Raw genomic sequence first — 19,349 nt, 5'->3', positions numbered from 1 at the left:
GTCCGTTCGGCAGAAAGAAAATTTCACGAAAAACGGAATTCCCATTTCCGAGGCTCTGCTTAATTGTGCGAGAATGGAGGAAAGGAAAATATAGAGGAATCGAAATGCCAAGAAATTAATATAATGGGTTCTTGATTGCTGGAGAAAACATTCTAATACAGACCTTCTTCTTCAGAGAGAGAGAGAAGGGGCGGAGGGAGAGGTGCTCTGAATTTTATTCAATTAAGGTTTTCATCAAGATAATTTAAATGGTGTTTATGAATTGGAGGGTGGAAATAAAGGGGAGGACCCTCAATCCTATAAATTAGTTGGTCACAAGATTCACTAACATTGCATGAAATTAGTAAATATAAGTCTTCAATTGTACTAATTAAAAGTATTGTGATTAAAATATATATCGTTTAATAACATAGGAATTAACTTATGATAGCACTCAAAAAAAAAATTACTTATACTTTATTTTAAGAGTTTGGAATTAAAACTTGCATTTATTCAAATCTAAGACTCAAAGTTCACGCTTTCAAATATGAGGTTTGTTGACGCAAAAATTGATTCTAACCTTCGCATCCATAGATCGTTGATGATCACTTGCAACTGAGGGAAAAAGAAGCTTGGAGGCCATAGTGACCTAGGGAGGCTCTTTTTAATGTTTAAGAGAGATTTAGAATGGGTTATGAATAAGTGTAATCATAATGCCGGACTCATCTTGGTCTTTTGTTCATGATCATTTTGTAAGGCAAACTTATTCGTTCACTCGCATTTGATCGTTCTATCAAGTAAGCTTATTTTTGCGTTCCACCTACCCATGCTTTCAGCCAATACTAATAGGCTACTTTAGAATATGTTCTACTAGGTTATGATAAAATTTTTACCTCTATATGTGTATGTGATTTGGTATTCTCCCTTTGATGGGCTGTGCGTTGCATCTTTTGTCTCTCTATTTCAATTTTTGTTCTCTTTAAAATTAGGAGAACCATTGTGGCAATGAGGGCTATAGCATCCATCATTCCCCCATTAGTAATTATATAAATCCATGCAAATTCCAAATAATCCCATGAATGCTGACACAAACTAAAGTGTTATAAAACTACTCTTTAGGAAATAAATCAATCACTTTGGTTACATGTTACTCTTGTGCTTGGCCTCAATTGGACCCTCGCCCTTAAAAAAGGAAAATCAGCTCAATTACATGAATCGTCATGGCTTCTCTGGGAAGCCTACAATCTCCTATCTAGCATGACATTTAGTTGATGAAAAAAATTAATATTTGATGTTTGGAATCACCAAATAATTGGTAATTATTTACAATCAAGGTAAATAAAAGAGCTTGAGAGACCCTAATGGTCTTTGGAAGTCTTCTCCAACAATCAGGAGTCAACATTAAATATAAGATACTTGGACTTTTTATTTTTTTATTTTTTTAACTAAAGGAGGGCGGCACCTCCTAATTATTTATTGATATACCTTCACTTTTGGCAGAGGAATACTGTGGTTACAAAATAAGCATTGGAAGATTACAGATAAAAAAATTAAATATATTTCAAAAACAATACCAACAACCAACCAAAATAGAACTATAAATCCAAACAAAACTAAATAAGAAACAAATCTGAACAGGCCTATAAAAAAAAATAATAATAAAATAACTTGAAATCAAAAAATATAAACCAACCAAACAAAAATTGAGAGGATGAACTAAAGGCGAAAGGAAGTGAGACCCAACCTATCCATCCAAAGTATACCTTTCAGAGAACGTGGTAAAAGATGTTGTTCTTCGTAGATGACATTGTTTCTCATTTCTCCTTCTCTAACGAGAAAATCAGTCGCAATATTGTCTTCTCTATATTGATGGATCACCATGAAATTCACTCCTTCTAACTCCACCATAAAGTCCTCCCAAAAATCCTAAAGATACCACAAGGTACATCTACCTTTCTGAAGCCAATCAATAACAATTCGCAAGTCACTTTCAATAATCACATTAAAATAATAAAGTTGTTTGTATGAACCCACAATTACTTTTAATTCCACACTATTACTCGGACCATTGCCAAAATAGTTTGAAAAAGCCGCTTTCACCATGTTATAACAGTCTCGAATAATTCTTCCACCTCCTGAAGTACCCGGATTGCCTCTACAACTCCCATCGCAATTAAGTTTTATCCACTCTGTTGGGGGTTTAACCCACGAAATAATTTTTCCAAGCCTGGCACAAACTCCTTAATGCTGAATTTGAAACTCTTTCAAAATCGTAATGTCTGATATCTTCAATTTTCAAAAAGAATTAGAGCTCTCAGCTAAAGAACCAACCAAGTATCGAACACTTCTCCACATCTGATCCACACTTTGATAAACTCCTACCATTCTCGCTTTACATCTTCGATTCCAGAGGCACCACGTAATCAAACACGAAATCATACCGATTAAAAGACCTTTAATAAATGATTTTCGAGCATAGTGGAACTAGTTTGCAATTCTATTTCTTTAGGGAAAGAACCGTTGGAAAGGAATCCCCAACACCACACTAGTCCGACGCCAAACCTCTGAAGCCACCTCACCTAAAGAAAGAATGTGATCCGTGTTTTCCTAGTTTCTCTTCACGCAACAATCACAAACTGAAGTCATCGATATTCTTCTGAATTCTATCATCTACTGCCAAGCATCTAAACCAGACTTTCCATAAACACATTAAGATTCTTCTAGGCAATAGAGAATGCCAAAACTAATCATTCCACTCAAAATTATTACTTCTTTTCCTCACTACCTCCCATGCCATTTTTGTAGAGAAATTGTCGTCGGGGGCAGGCTTCCAGATGAATATATCCTGACCACTTTTACCAACTGGCACATTATGCAAGATTTCCATTGTTCTATCAGCCCCAACCAATTCCATTAATAAATCAGAGTTCCAATTGTTATTCAGCCAGCAATCCTTAATACACAGCTTCTTGTTCGAAATATCCTCAGTGCGAACAGCTAACGGGTTTGATGTAAGCCACCTATCGAACCAAAAAGAAGACTTCCCACCTCTTGCTAAAATTTTAACATTATCCATAACTTCCGGAATGGTAGTCATCATTGATTTCCATAACTGGGAGTCATTTGGTCTCCCATTCCTGATTAATAAATGATCATTTCTATAATATTTAGTCTTGCAAAAAACCTGACCATAGATTGTTAGCAGTGAGCAGTTTGGAGGCAAATTTCATGAGAAGCGATTTTTGGACTTCTTTAAGATCTCTCAAACCCACATCCCCTTCCGAGGTAGGTTTACAAATTTTCTCCCAAGAGCGCCAATGAATCTTTGTTTTACCTTTCACCTCTCCCCATAAAAAATTAGCAAGAAGAGAGTTGATGTGAGAAAATGTGACCTGCGAAACATTAATAACCGACATCAAATGTATCAGCATGCTAAACAACACATGTATTAATAAAATCAATCTTCCACATTGTGAGAGCAACTTAAATTTTCACCCTGAATTTTCTTCTTAATCTTCTCAACGAGAGGCTCCAAGATCCTGGAAGACAATTTTTCAGAAACCAAAGGCGCACCCAAATACGTAAATGGGAATTTACCTTCCATGAAACTCGTGATTCTCAATAAACCACGATTTCGAGCAAGAGTAATGTATTTCGAAAAGAATAATGCTGACTTTGTCTAACTGATTTTTTGACCTGACCACTTCTCATACATCTCCAGAGTGTAAATCAAATTTCTAATAGACCTTTTTCCCACCATTTGCAAAAATAAGAATATCATATGCATAAAGCAAATGCAAAACCAAAGGGGTCCCAATCAGATGATTAAATTATCCAATACGATTTGTCTCATTGTTTTTCCTAAGCAACCTTGTCAAAACCTCCTTCATTATGATGCATAAATAAGGAGAAAGTGGGTCCCCTTGCCTCAAGCCTCTAGTCAATTGGAAAAACCTTTTAAAAGTTATGTTCATCATAACGAAAAATCACGAGACTCCACACAATTTCTTATGAGCTTGCAAAACCTCTCAGAGAAGCCAAACGCCTTAAGAACCTCTAAAAGAAAATTTCAATTCACTCTGTCATAAGTCTTAACCATATCCAGTTTTACCATCACATTGTCGTCAGCCATTCTTTTATGCAAAGAATGAACTATTTCCTGAGCAAGCGTAATATTCTAAAAAATACTACGCCCGGGAATAAAAACACCTTACTCATGCGAGACCAACTTATCAACAATCTCAGATAGCCTAAAAATAATAATCTTAGAAAAAATTTTGTAAACCATAGAGCATAAATTAATAAGTTAGAATTTATCAAAACTAGAAGAATTGTCCACCTTCGGAATTAAAACAATAAACAAAGAGGAAAAGAACCTGGAAAGAGGAGTGCCCTGAAAAAAATTCTTTGCCGCATCCAAGACATCTTTTTTTAACAATGTCCCAGCAAGAAATATAAAATTCAGAACCAAACCCATTTGGTCCCAAACTGCTTTCTTTGGGAATAGAGAATACTGCTCTTTTAACTTCTTCTTCCGTCAGATCGGCATAGAGAAAATTATTATCAGCATCTGAAATCTACCTTTGAATTAACTTGGATAGATCACAAGGTTTAACTACTAAAGCCTATGAGAGAAAATTCTAAAAAAAAAAAATCAGCGGCTTCATTATGAATTCCTTCCGCACCCTCCAATATCCTCCCGTCATTTAGAACCATATGATTTATATGACCCTTATTCCGCATCTGATTGAAAACTAAATGGAAGAATTTAGAGTTTTGATCCCTCTTAATCAACCATTTTTTCTTTTCGCAATTTGTCCTAGGCGAGATGCTTCCCTATTCTCTTACACATAAATCTCCAACTTAGTAGTCAAGTAATCGACTTTGACCTCCTTAGAAAAACCTAATTGCAACTGATTTTCTAGATATTTCATCCTTTCCTCGAGAGCTTGTAGGTTTTCTCCCACTCTCTCAAAGACATTTTTATTCCATGCACGTAAAACAACTTTAGTTCTCTTAAGACGAATAACAAGTTTCAAAAGACCCAAGGCCGAGTCATTTCTGATCCAGGCATCTTTAACGCACGACAAAAACAAATCATGCAAACTCCACATATTAAGGAGTAGAAATGGGGTAGGGTCATACATAGAGAATGACGTATTCATATAAACCACCATAGGACTATAATCTGAGGACTTCCGACTCAAATATTTGAATTTAGCCAAACCATATAGGTTGGAAAAAACATTATTAATAATAACTCGATCAATCTTAGCCCAACTATGAGCCACCCCTTCATGGCTATTGCACCATGACATACGAGGGTTTATGTTTGATAAATCAAAGAGACCACAATGATGTAAATAGTCATTAAATTCCAACATAGGTGATCTTGGATTTCCACCAATTCTTTCCGCATCCGTTCGAATAACATTAAAATCACCCAGGACCAACCAACGGAAATTCGATTGGCACACCTCCAATTTCTGTCATAATTCCTTTCTTTCAACAAAAGAACAATTGGCATAAACAAAACTTACCAAAATCCTTTAGTCATTCCTGAAGAACCACCCGGAGATCATTTGAGTCATGATTGAAATCACCTCAAAGGCATTCATATCCTTCTAAAATAGTCACAATTTACCGTCCTGATTTTCATTAGATATAAAATGGTGATGAAATTAGGATAGCTTCCCAAGAAGGGGGGTGAATTGAGATTTTTTTTTTAAATTATTTCCTTTGTAATACTTTGTTTATCACAACAACCAATCACAAAATCAAGTCAACCTCAACCAATCAACAAAATAATCAAAATCTTGATCTTTATATCAATAGTCTTGTATCAAAATATAAAGCATGCAGAATTTATATAAACCCTGTTTTATTCCACAACCACACTTCTTCCTTGTGTTTGATAATTAAACAAACTTTCAGAATAATAATTTTAGGATGATTAATCAACGTAGTCCATTTTGGTTTCCGCAATCAATGTTGATCAAGCCAAAACGAATTATCTTCCGATCTATTTAACAACCATACACTCAGAATTTAACAATTTAAAGCATACACGTAGGTTGTAAGTTTTGCTGAAAAATAAAGAGTAAGGAAGAAGAGAGAGACACAGGGTTTTACGAGGTTCGGCTTATACCTAGCCTACGTCCTCGCCTTTGGCAAATCGCCAAAGGATTCACTAGTTCAGTTCCGTTGATGGGTGGAACAATACCGATTACAACCACTCCTTCCTTTAGGCCCCCACCTCTCCAAACGATATTCTCTCGTTTGGTCTAACGATTCTATAACCTTGAATCGTCTATAAACAAGAAACAAGATAGAGAAAATATTGTGTACAAAAGACACTCTCACAACAAATTAAATTAGTACAAGTTTCAGCACAAGTATACTTCAAAGTAAATCAAATATGAAAGGATTGAAGCTCAATACTGAATTTAGATCACCAAATATCTTCCAAGTATTGAAAGATTCAAACTTTAAAGACTCTACTTCGGAATTTGTATCAGCAGTAACTCAGTAGTTGACGTAGGAAGAACACAAGAGAGTTTGAGAGCTTCTAGGGAATTTTGATTGCTGGAAAATTTCTTAGTCTAAAAATTTTTGAAGTTTGGGACTATTTATAAATGTTTAAAAGTAATTCCTTGCCCTCCCAAGTTTCCTTCGAGTAATCTTCAAGTTTTTCAAAATAGTAGTGCCCAAGAAATCCATTTAAAAAATCTACTTGTTGGTGTATTTTAAAAAAACGTTCGAGTGGCAGTCGCCTGTCATAGAGGAATTTTAAAACACAAAACACTGGCAGTTGCCTGCCAGAACTCAAACAATCGCTTGGCACCCTACTGCCTCTTTGTAAAATTCCATTTAATTTGAGCAGTCGCCTGCCACATGGAGGTAGTCACCTGGCCCTTCTGTTTCAAAAAAAAAAACTTTTCTTTTTAAACCCATCTTTGCTTTAATTTGAAAAACATACTTTAGGGTTTTACTAAAAATTTATTTCTAAGTTTCTTTTGATTTTATGAGAGCTTCAATTCAGTTCATATTTGAAATTTACTTGAAATACTTATATACAAACATCCTTAAAATCATATTCTTTTGATTTTCAAGTAAGTCTTTGTTCTTCTATCATCTTTGAGCTTCTGAACATTTTTCTTCTTTGATTTTTTGAATAGTATTTTCACTATAAACTTTGTTATCCTTTTGAGCTTTGAACTTTCTCTAAGCTTTGCCACTATCTTTAAGCTTTGCCTTCTTCCTGAAAAACTCACTTAAAATAAATTATATAAAACATATCATGATTTGTTATCATCAAAATAAGAATTGTAAGCCTTATTAAGCCAACAGGTGATAATTCAGAAAATTACCCAACATTACCATCCGCTCCTCAACTGCGAAAGGTTCTAAGATAGCAAACAAACTAATATTAAACTTATTGATCAGCTTATTTAACCAGCCTTTAGACCTGCCCAACCTTCTAATATTCCAAAAAAAATTGTATCAGTCATAAATTTAATTTATGTGGTCGAATGTGAAACACTTGGATTTGTTTGTTCACCTTCTAACGCGGCATTTTATATAGGTCTTATATGCAAAAGTTAAATACCTCATGGAGTCGTATAAATTATCACTGTCGATATTTCCTTCTAATTTTAGAAAACTCAATGGTCTCATTAAATAGTTTTTTAACCATCTTGGAACATAGCATTACCCACGTCAAGAGCAAACAATTGTAGCTCCCACGGACATGGCGCAATGGAAGGCACCGGGGCATTCTAATGTTACTTGAGCAACGAGACCTGGGGGAGGCAGACGCTGCTCCGAGGTTTGGTTCTGCACCGCGAGGTTCCAAAGGGCTCGTCGGTAGCTGGAGTTCCTCGAATAAAAAAAAATAGTTAACAATTGTAAAATACCTAAAGAGCTTGAACAGAAGGAACTTTCCATTGGGATATAACCATTGTAATAAAAAATACCATTTACTCATCTGGATATCCACTACGAGTGGTCAACAACCCACCTGATTTGAGCAATCTGACATTAATGCATGTGTAAAAAAACTAAAAATCAATAACAGTCAACAAGTACTTAAGACATGAAAAAATGTCTAGGATGGAATATGATATTGAAACATTTTGAAGTGCCTTTAAGAAACTAAGTGTGTGGGGGAGAAAGCTAGAGAAATTGACAAATCATCAATTAAACTTTAGTACACTGGAAAATAAAAACATAAGAATGGAGTAGGAATTATTATAGACAAAAATTTAAAAGATAGCGTTGTTGATATAAATAGAGCAGGGATAGAATTACAAAAATAAAGATGATATTAGGACAAAAGATAATAAATATCAATAGTGGTTATGCTCCTTAAGTCGACTTAGCAAAAAATCTTAAGAGACAATTTTGAGAAGATATGGATAGTATTATACAAGGTATATCAGGGACTGAGAAAATATTTATAGGATGAGATATGAACACATTAGAAGGGATAATAAAAATTATGAGAGGATGTATAGAGGATATGGATATGGAGACAAAAATGAGCCTAGGGAGATGATCTTAGACTTCGCTATGTCATATGATTTTAGTATAATGAATACTTATTTTAAGAAAAGAGAAGAACACTTAATAACCTTTAAAAGTGGACAAAATAGAAATCAAATAGATTTTTCTTTAAACTAGAAGGGTAGATTGTTATTATGTGAGGATTGTAAAGTTATTTCAGGTGAAAGTCTAACCACACAACATAGAGTCTTAGTGTTAAATATATATATATATATATATATATATATAAAATTAAAAAATAGAAGAAAAAAGATAAAATAAACTAGTATAAGAGAACTAGGTGGTGGGACCTAAAAGGAGAAAATATAATAAAATTTTAAAAATAAAATGATCAAATATGGGGATTGAACTATAGAGGACGGAATAGATACAAATACTCTTTAGAGTAGATAGTTAGCTCTATTTAAAAGATAGTAAAAGAGATTTTAGGTGAATCAAGTGAAAGATTCTCAAAGAACAAAAAAAGTTGGTGATGAGATAAAGATGTACAAAAAGTCATAAAGACAAAGAGAATTTGGTATCAAACGTGACAAAAATGTAGACATAGAGATAACTTTGAAAAGTATAAGTAGGCAAGAAAAGATGCAAAAAATGATGTTAGTGAAGCTAAATACAGATCATTTAATAGTTTGTATAATAGATTAGATATAAAAGAAGAGGAAATAGATATATTTAAACTTGCTAAAGCTAGAGAAATGAAGAGTAAGGACTTAGGAAATGTAAAAATATATAAAAAGTGAGGATGATATTGTCTTAACTAAGGATGAAGACATTAAAGAAAGATGTCAAAGTTACTTTAGTAAGTTGTTTAATGAAAACCAAATAGAAGACTTAAACTTAGAATTGTCAAATGAGGAAAAGACTAAAAGTATGAGATTTATTTGCAAAATTAGAGTTAACGAAGTTAAGTTTGTATTAAAAAATATGAAAAATGGGAAAGTTATGCGACCAGATAACATCACGATTGAAGTTTGGAAATGCTTAGGTGATAACGGAATTATATGGTTAACTAATTTATTTAATACTATTATAAAAACTAAGAAAATGTCATATGAATGGAGGAAAAACACTTTAATACCTATATACAAAAATAAAAGAGATATTCAAAATTGTAATAACTATCGTGGAATTAAACTTATGAGTCATGCGATGAAACTATGGGAAATGGTAGTTGAATAAAGATTAAGGTTAGAAATAAAGGTCTTAGAAAATCAATTTAGTTTTATGCTTGGGAGATCTACCATAAAAGCTATATATCTTTTTAAAAAATTAATGGAAAAGTTTAGGGAAAAGAAGACAGACTTACATATGATATTTATTGACCTAAAGAAAGCATATGATAGGATAACTAGGGAAGTTCTATAGTGGGTTTTAGAAAGAAAAAAAAAAAAAAGGATGTATGTGTTAGGGAATAAAACCTGGAGCAACAATCGCACACGAAAAATAAACAAGCACACACAATCACAATGGAACACCGGATTTACGTGGTTCGGTCCAAACTGACCTACGTCCACAGGAGCACACACCACTGCACTATAAACTGGGAGAAATATTACAAGGAGGAGGAGCCACACTGCTCAACTCTACTCTCTCACCACAACTCTTTGCTCTCTGCACTTCTCTGCACACTACACATACAGCTCTCTCTGCAACACACTTCACTGCCTTTCTCTCTGCACTCTCAGCACACTACACACATTGCACATATGCCTCACTACAACCCACATATATATATATACAGGAGGGGGGGAGCAAAATTCAAAGAAGGTGGCCGCTGTTTCAGCAAAGCTTGCAGAGCAGGTGGCCGTCATTCTTCAATGTCAACATAGGCTGCATGGGGAGATGCTGCTGCCGACGGTTCCACACCAGAATTCCTAACAATATGTAGTAAGTATACTGATGTCATTAAGAATATGTATAATGGAGTAATAACTAATGTAAGGACTATAGATGGAGAAATTAGAGATTTTCCAATCACCATAGGTGTGCATCAAGGATCTACTTTGAATCCTTATCTTTTTGCTTTAGTGATAGACCAATTGACTAAAAGTATGCAAAAGGAGGTTCCATGTTGCATATTGTTTGAAGATAATATTGTATTAATTGATGAAATTAGGGACGGAGTAATTTTAGTACTGATAGGAGGAATATTGGAGATAAAGTTAAACTTGATGATGAAGAAATAAATAGCATTTGTAGATTTCGATACCTTGAATCTATTACGCAAGCTAAAAGAGAAATTAAAGATCATGTAATGCATAGAGTTAAAGTAGATTGGGTAAAATGAAAAAGTGCTTCAAGTGTGCTCTTTGATAGTAGAATACCGTTAAAATTAAAATGAAAGTTTTATAGGACAGTTATAAGACCATCTATGTTATATGGATCCAAATGTTGGGCGATGAAGAAACATAATACCTAAAAAGTAAAAGCTATCGAAATGAGAATGCTTAGATGGATGAATGGTATAACATTGAAAGTTAAATTAAGGAATGAATATATTCGCGGTAAATTGGGTGTAACTCATATAGAAGATAAGATAAGGGAGGGACGACTCAGATGGTATGAACACTTGCAACATAGACCGAATAGTGCACTAGTTAGGAAGAGTACGTTAGTTACTGTGGAAGGCAATAGAAAATTTAATATCCCTAAATCTGTCAAAAGAAATGATCATTGATCGTATAAATTGGCAGAATATGATTCATATAATTAGTTGACCCCACCTAATGAGACTTAAGACTTGATTTTACTGTTGTTGTATGACTTAATATAATTTATATGTGTTAAACAATGGACATAATATTTCTTCGATTACTTTCAAAATCTTCAATATATGTAATCAATGTAAGATTGAAAAATTATAAAATACTATCATAATACGTCATATTGTTACATTGATGCTACCGTTTTTCTTTTCTATGAAAACTCTACTAGAGTATGCAATGCTTTCAAATGAATATACCTTATCATGTTTTTCTTCAATGAATTTAGCAAGAAGTTGTTCTAGCTTGAATGAAGAACTTTCAATCTCTTCCCTAAGAACTTTCCCCCTCTTTGCTAATATATGCTCACCTCTTTCCAAGAAGAAGAAAAAAAATACCTCTTGCACATATTCCCGCGTGTTTTTTTCTTTTCTTTTCTATTTTACTTCTAAACAAACTAAACCACCAATTCAATCCAACCCACCTAATAATCAAACTAACCCAAATTACAAACTCAATAGTTCAATTTTGGATCGACCTTTTGTTAAATCAACAAGATTGCATTGATTTAAATTTTAAGTCCAATTCAACCCAACTCGAACCATAAAGCCCCCAAACATCCACACCCCGACTTTTTCCATTTGGCACATTGAGCCGACATTGGATGCCTTCAAAATATTTTAGAAAACAAAAAAAATAAAATAAATATACCCTTTCTTAATTATTAATGTTTTATTTGAATATTAATTATTAGGGGACTGATAAAAAATAATTAGGGGACTTTCTATATTCAGATTCTCTTTCTTTCCTCTAATCAAAATGGTGATTCAGTGTTTGCTCCCACTCCACCCCTCCAAGGAAGGAAACAGCCAAACAAGACAACCAAACCTACAAGAAATCCCGGGTCCTTGGGCCTTCTGGAGAGTGGTGATGATTTAGGTCTTGAATTCCAAGTTTGGATCAAATTCAAGATCACCGTTTTTTAAGAGACGTCAGCTTTCATATTGGAGGTCTTGAATTCAAATTAAAAAAATCTTAATGCTGCTAGTCCATGAGGAATAACTGGTGGGATAAAAATGCTAATACATAATACCTAATACGATAAGAGTATAATTTGTATTATACCGTTTTACAGATTTGGTTCAAAGACCAATGAAGCCAATTCCTACCACCTTGCACTTCTCTGAACTCCTCTCATGCTGCTACTCACTGTCTACTGCAAAACCAACAGTTTCGGGAGCGTTCTCAATAACCCAGTATGTCCACCCGCTAAACAAAAACAGAGAAACAAGCTCTGGAAAAGAAAAAAAAAATCGAAAGTTTCTTCACCAAGATGATGATTACAAAAGGTTCAAAGCCTTCTTGATATGGTCATCATTCCTAGAGAGAGCACACAATATAACAAATTCCATGAAAACCAAAGCAATTCGTTTCATCCTAAAGGGTGGTCAAGGGATTCACATCCTGTGCATTTAAACCATTAATACCAAAATAGATCAGCTACCACAGGACCACATAGAAAGAGAGAGAGAGAGAGAGAGAGAGAGAGAATTGGGATTCTATAAATATAAGTACCTCAATTTGGTGCATTGATATTTCAGTCATGGATTGATAATATATATGTTTCGCCCCATAGCTGCTTTTCAGATTCTGAAACCATCGATCTGCCCATGAAAGGACTCCACGAATCTCTTTGGGGACTAGTAAGAACCCAATTGATTTTCTTTGGTGGATTGACAAAGTCAAAAGCAGACTTCTGTGACTGCAGAAAGCAGTTAGATTCAGCTATGATCAACTTCTCATTTGATATTCAACTTGAAAATAAGAATTCATTTTTTAAATAGCTATTGAAATCACCTCAAAATGATTCTCTGATTTCAAAGGTTTTGACAGATGTGTATTCTCTTTTGCTTCGGTTAGATATTTCTCAACAGCTTTCAGGGAACGAAACTTCCGACCAGTTGCTGATTCATGGTAAAACTGCCCCAGTACAATACAACTTCTCAAGTTACTCATTAATCTATACAACTTAATCAAAGAACATACATAAAAGAAATAACAATAATATATTTTTCAACAATTTCATTAGAGAACTGTGGTCCTTGGTAATGAGCCAACACCAAAATGCCCAATGGGGCCAGAGCTGCAAGGTACTCTCCCCAGAAAATAGATCATCATAAAAACATGTATATTTCTGATAGCCATGGTTATTACTATTTTTCCATTAAATTTCAGCAAGAATTTATTATGAAAACCATAGACATTTGCATCACAACTCACAAGTTATCCACGGGCCTCCTACTGAGAAGTCCAATGTACGATAGGTGTTGTAGAACATCACAGCCTGAACATAATCTGGATTTAATGGGGGGTTTAAAAAGACACATGTTCAAATATGAGAAATATCTTCTCATCCTAGCCTGATGAGTGTCCTTGACATGAATGTATGAGAATCAAAGAATATCCTCAACATGGATGTTTGAGGATTGTGATGGGAAATAAAGAAATTATGTCTCTGACATGGATGTGTGAGGATCTTGACATGGAAATAGAGGGTTCAAAGTGGTTCTGAAAAATCCTACAATAGTGTCAATAAGGTTTCTTGGATAGGGTGATGTATAGAAAAGGTTTTGGAGCGAGATGCAGGAAATAGAATAGGGGGTGCCTTTCATTGCAGTTTTTCTCTGTCATGGTGATTGGTGAGGCTAAGTGACTAGTTTAGAGCTTCTATGAGCCTTAGGCAGGGAGATCCCTTATCCCTGTTGCTTTTTACTATCATGGCTTGTGTGTTGATCAGAATTGATAAGGGGATTGATAGGGATTTGGTGGAAGATTTTCAAGTAGGACACGAGAATACGTACCCATATCGCATCTGCAGTCTGCCGATGACACCATTCTTTTTCTTTCAAACAATATGAATAGTTTCTCCAATGTGCTAACCATCTCCATCTTGCATACGTCTGTAAAAGTGTCAGGCCTTAGAATTAACTTCTCTAGGAGTGACCTAGTGCCTAGTCGGTAGTGGGATTAACTTGTGTCCTCTAGAGTAGTGACACGTGGTGTTCTGATTTGGCCTGTTACTTATTTAGGTGTCCCCTCAGGTTGTAACCCTATGTTTGAGACCTTATTTTTGAAAGAGTTTCTAGGAGGTTGGATGGGTGAAAAAAGGGGCTTTCTTCAATCCTGGGGTCCATATTACTCTTGACTCATGCTTGCCTTTCTTCTATACCCTAGCATTATTTGCCACCTACTATAAAATTCCTGTGATAGTGGTTCAGAGATTAGAGAGAAATTAATGAGGGATTTCTTGTGGTTGGGAGTAGGTGAGCTGCGTACAGAACATCTTGTAGGTTCGGCAGCTTTTCTTTTCTTTTCTTTTTTTTCTTTTTTTTCTTTTTTTAAAAAAAAGAAGGCGGCACCTCCTAACTTTATTAGAAAACCCCTCACTTATGGCGGAGGAAAACCGTGGTTACAATTTTGAGACTTTGGGATAACAAAAGCAAATTCCAAGACCCTAAAACTAACTTAACCAACATAAACCAAACCAAAAAATCAAACACCAGCAACCAAAAAAACTAAGAAACTAAACCACTAAAAGTGTAATAACACAAAACATCATGAGCGCAAAGAAGGAAAACTCAACAAGTCCAATCGAATCATTCCCCTGACTTGCTAAGAAAGATCATCTTGACAACTATATCATCGAGAAATACCAGATTCATCTTATTTGGCAAAGAAATCTGCACTTTTGTTCACCTCCCTGTAAACATGTTCCACTTTGAACTGTATGTCCCTTAATGCTAGCATAAGTTCTTCCCACAATTCCCATAAGTTCCAAACCGAGCACTTCCCAGAATTTATCCACTGAACCAACAAAGCAGAATCACATGCAATCTCCACTTGATCAAATCCGAGATCTTTGCACAGATTAATCCCTAAAATAATTGCCTTCAATTCAGCCATGTTATTTGTTCCATAACCCAATAATGAGGAAAAAGCTGCTTTAAATAAACCTTTTTCATCTCTTATCATGCCTCTACCACCACAATTTCCTGGGTTACCTCTACAACTCTCATCCACATTCAACTTAACCCAACCTATCCCAGGTTTACACCATCTGACTACACGAGGAAGACGAGCCCCCACATTTTTAACTTGAATATCCAAAGCACGAAGGACTGCAATATCCGTGCAAGAAGCAGGTGCACATTTATTTAACTTGTCTGAAATGGATCTCAGCCAATATTTAATATCAAGTCACACAGTTCTCACCGAATCATGAATTGATTCCATCTTGGCTCTACATCGACGAGTCCAGAATCTCCAGATGATGAAACTAGGTATAAGACCTACAAAAATGCCTAACTGTGAGGCCCGTCTTGCACAACTAAAGTAGACATTAACTCTGCCTTTCCAAGTACTCGTTGCCATACAACTAACACCCAACGCCACTGCTGCTTTCTTCCATACCTCCTGAGCAAAAGATCCGGTGCAAAACACATGGTCTAGAGATTCAATCTTGACATTTGAACAACAATCACATCAAGAGGCTATCTGGACACCTACTTCTTTAATACGAGTATCAACCGGAAGACAAGCGAACCAAGACTTCCACATACAAATTGACACCCTTTTTGGCAACATAGGATGCCAGATCGATTTTGCAACTGAGAATTCCTCTTTATGCTCCTTTATAATTTCCCAAGCACTTGCCATGGTGAATTTCCCATCTGTTGAAGGTTCCCAAATCACTGTATCTGGACCCTCCTTGCAAGAAATAGCAGAGTTCATTACTTCCTCAGCCTGATCTTCACCCAACAGATCCACTAATAAATCAACATTCCACCCATATCTATCCCAACAATCTCGAGTTCGAAGCTTATGGTTATTGATTTCCTGAACCTTAGCACAAAGGGGGCCGGAGGCTAACCAACGATCAAACCAGAAAGAAGCCAACCCTTCTTTAATTCGAACACGGACATGCTCTAAAACTTCAGGAATCACACAAACAATCGATCTCCAAAATCTGGTTCCTTTCTCTAGATTCATTTCTCTCAAGTAGTGTTTCTTATACAAATACTTGGCTTTAAAGAATTGAGTTCACATATTATCCATAGTTAACAATCTCCACACAAACTTCATATGCAATGATTTTTATACCTCCTCCAAATCCCTAACACCCAAACCACCCTCACAAACAGGCTTACATATATTAGACCAGGAACACCAATTCCTTTTCCTTTTGTCATTTACTCCACTCTAAAAAAATTCCGTTAACATAGAATTTATCTTTTTGAAGACAGTAGTAGGAATGTCCAATACCGCCAAATGATGAACCGCCATTGATGATAATACATGCTTAATTAAAATTAGGCGGCCCCCTTAAGATAAAAGCTTAAATTTCCAACCCGCTATCTGTGAGTAGGTCTAAAAGGAGAGGGTGGTGTTAAAATCCCAAGTATCTTTGTAAATAATGAGTAAATTAGGAAAGTGGGTAAATGTAGAAGATTATATATTATTCTGTAGGGGGATTATTTCCTTGTTTAGAATAGTTGATTGTATTATATAATGAAGATTGGGATGTAAATAATTAATAGAAGAATTCAAGAAGTATTGAATTCCGCTCACAAGTGGTTCAGGTCTAAGCGTAATATATGCCTAGGTACGTGAGTATGTGTATTCTCTACTATACAACTAAAATAAGCAATCAAAGAATGGAAAAAGAGGAAACCATGACATGTTCACACATGTGAAGCAGGCTTTAGGTGCTGCTCAAAACCTATGTAGATAAAATCATAAAAGACAAATGTTAGATGTGGCTCCAACTTAAAATATATATATATTGAAAAAAAAAAAAAAAACATTTAGATTCTAAAGAACATGGAGTTCTAAGTCCCAGCTGAGAAAAACTCCTAAAATAAATATAGAAAAGCAAAACCAACAAGCCCATTTGCCACAACCACAGCACTGCCACACGCCATGGCAGACCCTGTTGGGTGTGGATCTACGAGCAACAATCGCACAAGCAAAATAAACAACCACAATACAACACCAGATTTATGTGGTTCGGTCCAATTGACCAACATCCACGGAGCACACACCAATTTACTATAACCAAGAGAATTATAAGGAGAATGAGGACACTACTGCCCTCAACTCTAACTCTCTGTCTCTCTCTCTCTTTCTCACAACACATTCTCTGCCTCACACACTACACACGCAGCTTCTGCACACCTCACAACTCAGCACTTCCCACTGTTCTGCACACACCACAGCACGCAACTCACATATATTTATACATGGATGGAGGGGTAAGAAGTCAATAGTAGGTGGCCAAAATTCAACATGGTAGTCAGAGTTTGGCGGCCGTCGGTTTCCAACGTCAACGATTGCGGCTGGGTGGTGCGGCTGCCGACTCCAATACGAGTCACACCGTAACACACCCACTCACACTCAGATGGCCCTAGCCAAGGTCATGCCAAGGGAGACCACAGCCCAGGCCACACCTAACAAAAGTCATTGTTTTAATGTCCAATATTCAGTTGGGGAAAACAATTATATCTTCATTTCTAGTTTTCCAAAGAATTACAAAAATGCTGCCTCATTTTTCAATTTTTCAACATTTTTAGAAGAAAGTTCAAAACCATTTTTTATTGCTTTCCACTACAGACTTGGAAAACAAGCTGGTCATTTCGTAATTAGTTGAAAATTTAAAAATGGAAAATGATAAGTATTTTTCGAAAATTGAATAGGCTTAAGATTCATAAGAAAATCTGTCGTGTTTCCTCTATAGTATATAAAAGATTTAGGGCAAAAGACAATGACCACCTCTAAGGTTCCAAAAATTCCATGGACCTCCCTTGAGATTTCAATAATTCCAAGGATCTCCCCTAAGGTTTGTTAAAAAGATACAAATTTTTCCTTATATTTTGCAAAAAGATAAGGTATTTTAGGAGAGGTCTGTGTCTTTTTGGCAAACCTCAGGAAAAGTTTGTGACATTTTTCAAACCTCAGGGGAGGTCTTTAGCAATTCTGAAACCTTGAAGGGGATTTGTCTTTTTTCCAAACCTTGGGCGAAGTGAGTGTCTTTTACCCAAAGATTTATTATTTGCAATTTACACTCAATATAAGGTTCTACAACAATCTCTGATTTAAAGTTTCCATTTGAATATTTAGTTAAGAGAAAACTTCTATCAACCAGACATAGTAGTTAAAGGTGGATTGAGGCGCAAAGGGTATACCTGGAGCCGAGGTACAAAGCACAAGACAAACATGCACACCTCACGAAGGTGAGGCAAACATTAACTAAAGCATGGATTCTTGATTTGTATACACATTGGTACTAACACTTGAATTCCAAAATACCAAATATTCAATACTAGAACATAAAATGAATATTATATTACGAATTTTCAATAATATGTAATGTCGATAGCATAAATTCAATAAAATAAAAGCAGAAATAAGCAGCAGGGAAAAAAAAAAAAACAGCAAAAGCAGCAGCAAAGTAACTCTGAACAAGATATTCCAGAAAACAGCATTCAGTGTTTGTACGAGAAATTCCAGATAAAAGATGCAGAAATGACAAGAAAAAGAAGCTCAGTTTCCAAATAGGAAATAAATAAAAATAAAAGAGGCTATGAGAAGCTCTGATCAAGAGCAACATATTAGTCCAGAAAGAAGAAAAAGAAAAAAAGACAGCCGAGAGCAACAGAGTAGAAATTTCAGGAAAGAATAGCAGAATTCCAAGAAGACAGGAAATAACATTGCGCCAGGTGGAGGGGGGGTGCTGGTTTGGTGGTTCACAGCTGTGATTTAGAGCAGCAGAGAAGACTAGAGGAAGAAGAAGAGGAGGAGAAGAAGAAGACAGAGGTGGGGGGATTCACAGCTCTAACTGAGAGCAGCAGAGAAGGCCAGAGGAAGAAGAAAAAGATGATGAAGACTGAGAACAGCAGAACAGAAATTTCAGGAAAAGGTGGAAAAAGTTCAAAAATACCAGCCAAAATAGGGCAGCTCTGATTGAGAGCAGCAGAACCCCTCGGGTCTTGATAAATGAGGGTTGACCTTATTGCACATTTGGGATGTAGGAGAAAGAAATAGGAA

At 35.5% G+C, this 19,349-nt stretch overlaps 1 protein-coding gene across 11 annotated transcripts in view; it reads right to left on the bottom strand.

The window, feature by feature from the left end:
* The window catches only part of LOC131149576 (methyl-CpG-binding domain-containing protein 7-like), a 72,023-nt gene that overhangs the window by 1,151 nt on the left and 51,523 nt on the right, over positions 1-19,349 (bottom strand). Inside the window, exons 1-5 of one of the 11 annotated variants that reach the window (XR_009135255.1) lie at positions 13,104-13,228; positions 12,822-13,008; positions 12,576-12,710; positions 12,372-12,462; positions 10,024-10,418 (exon numbers count right to left, since the gene is read on the bottom strand). The exons of 1 other annotated variant lie outside the window; for it this stretch is intronic. Coding sequence is in view for 5 of the 10 variants with exons in the window: in XM_058100143.1 (XP_057956126.1) it covers positions 12,844-13,008; positions 13,104-13,226 (288 nt within the window). In the remaining 5 variants the exon portion in view is untranslated. Of the gene's footprint in view, positions 1-7,527; positions 7,850-7,955; positions 8,000-10,023; positions 10,419-12,312; positions 12,711-12,821; positions 13,009-13,103; positions 13,229-19,349 lie in introns of those variants that run through there. 9 more of the 11 variants (XR_009135252.1, XR_009135251.1, XR_009135253.1 and 6 more) reach the window with 9 other exon arrangements.

Source organism: Malania oleifera, chromosome 2 (assembly GCF_029873635.1).
Source record: "Malania oleifera isolate guangnan ecotype guangnan chromosome 2, ASM2987363v1, whole genome shotgun sequence".
Classification (NCBI taxonomy): Eukaryota; Viridiplantae; Streptophyta; class Magnoliopsida; order Santalales; family Ximeniaceae; genus Malania; species Malania oleifera.
Note: the sequence above shows the minus strand (reverse complement) of the source record. Positions and strands in the feature narration are given on the sequence as shown.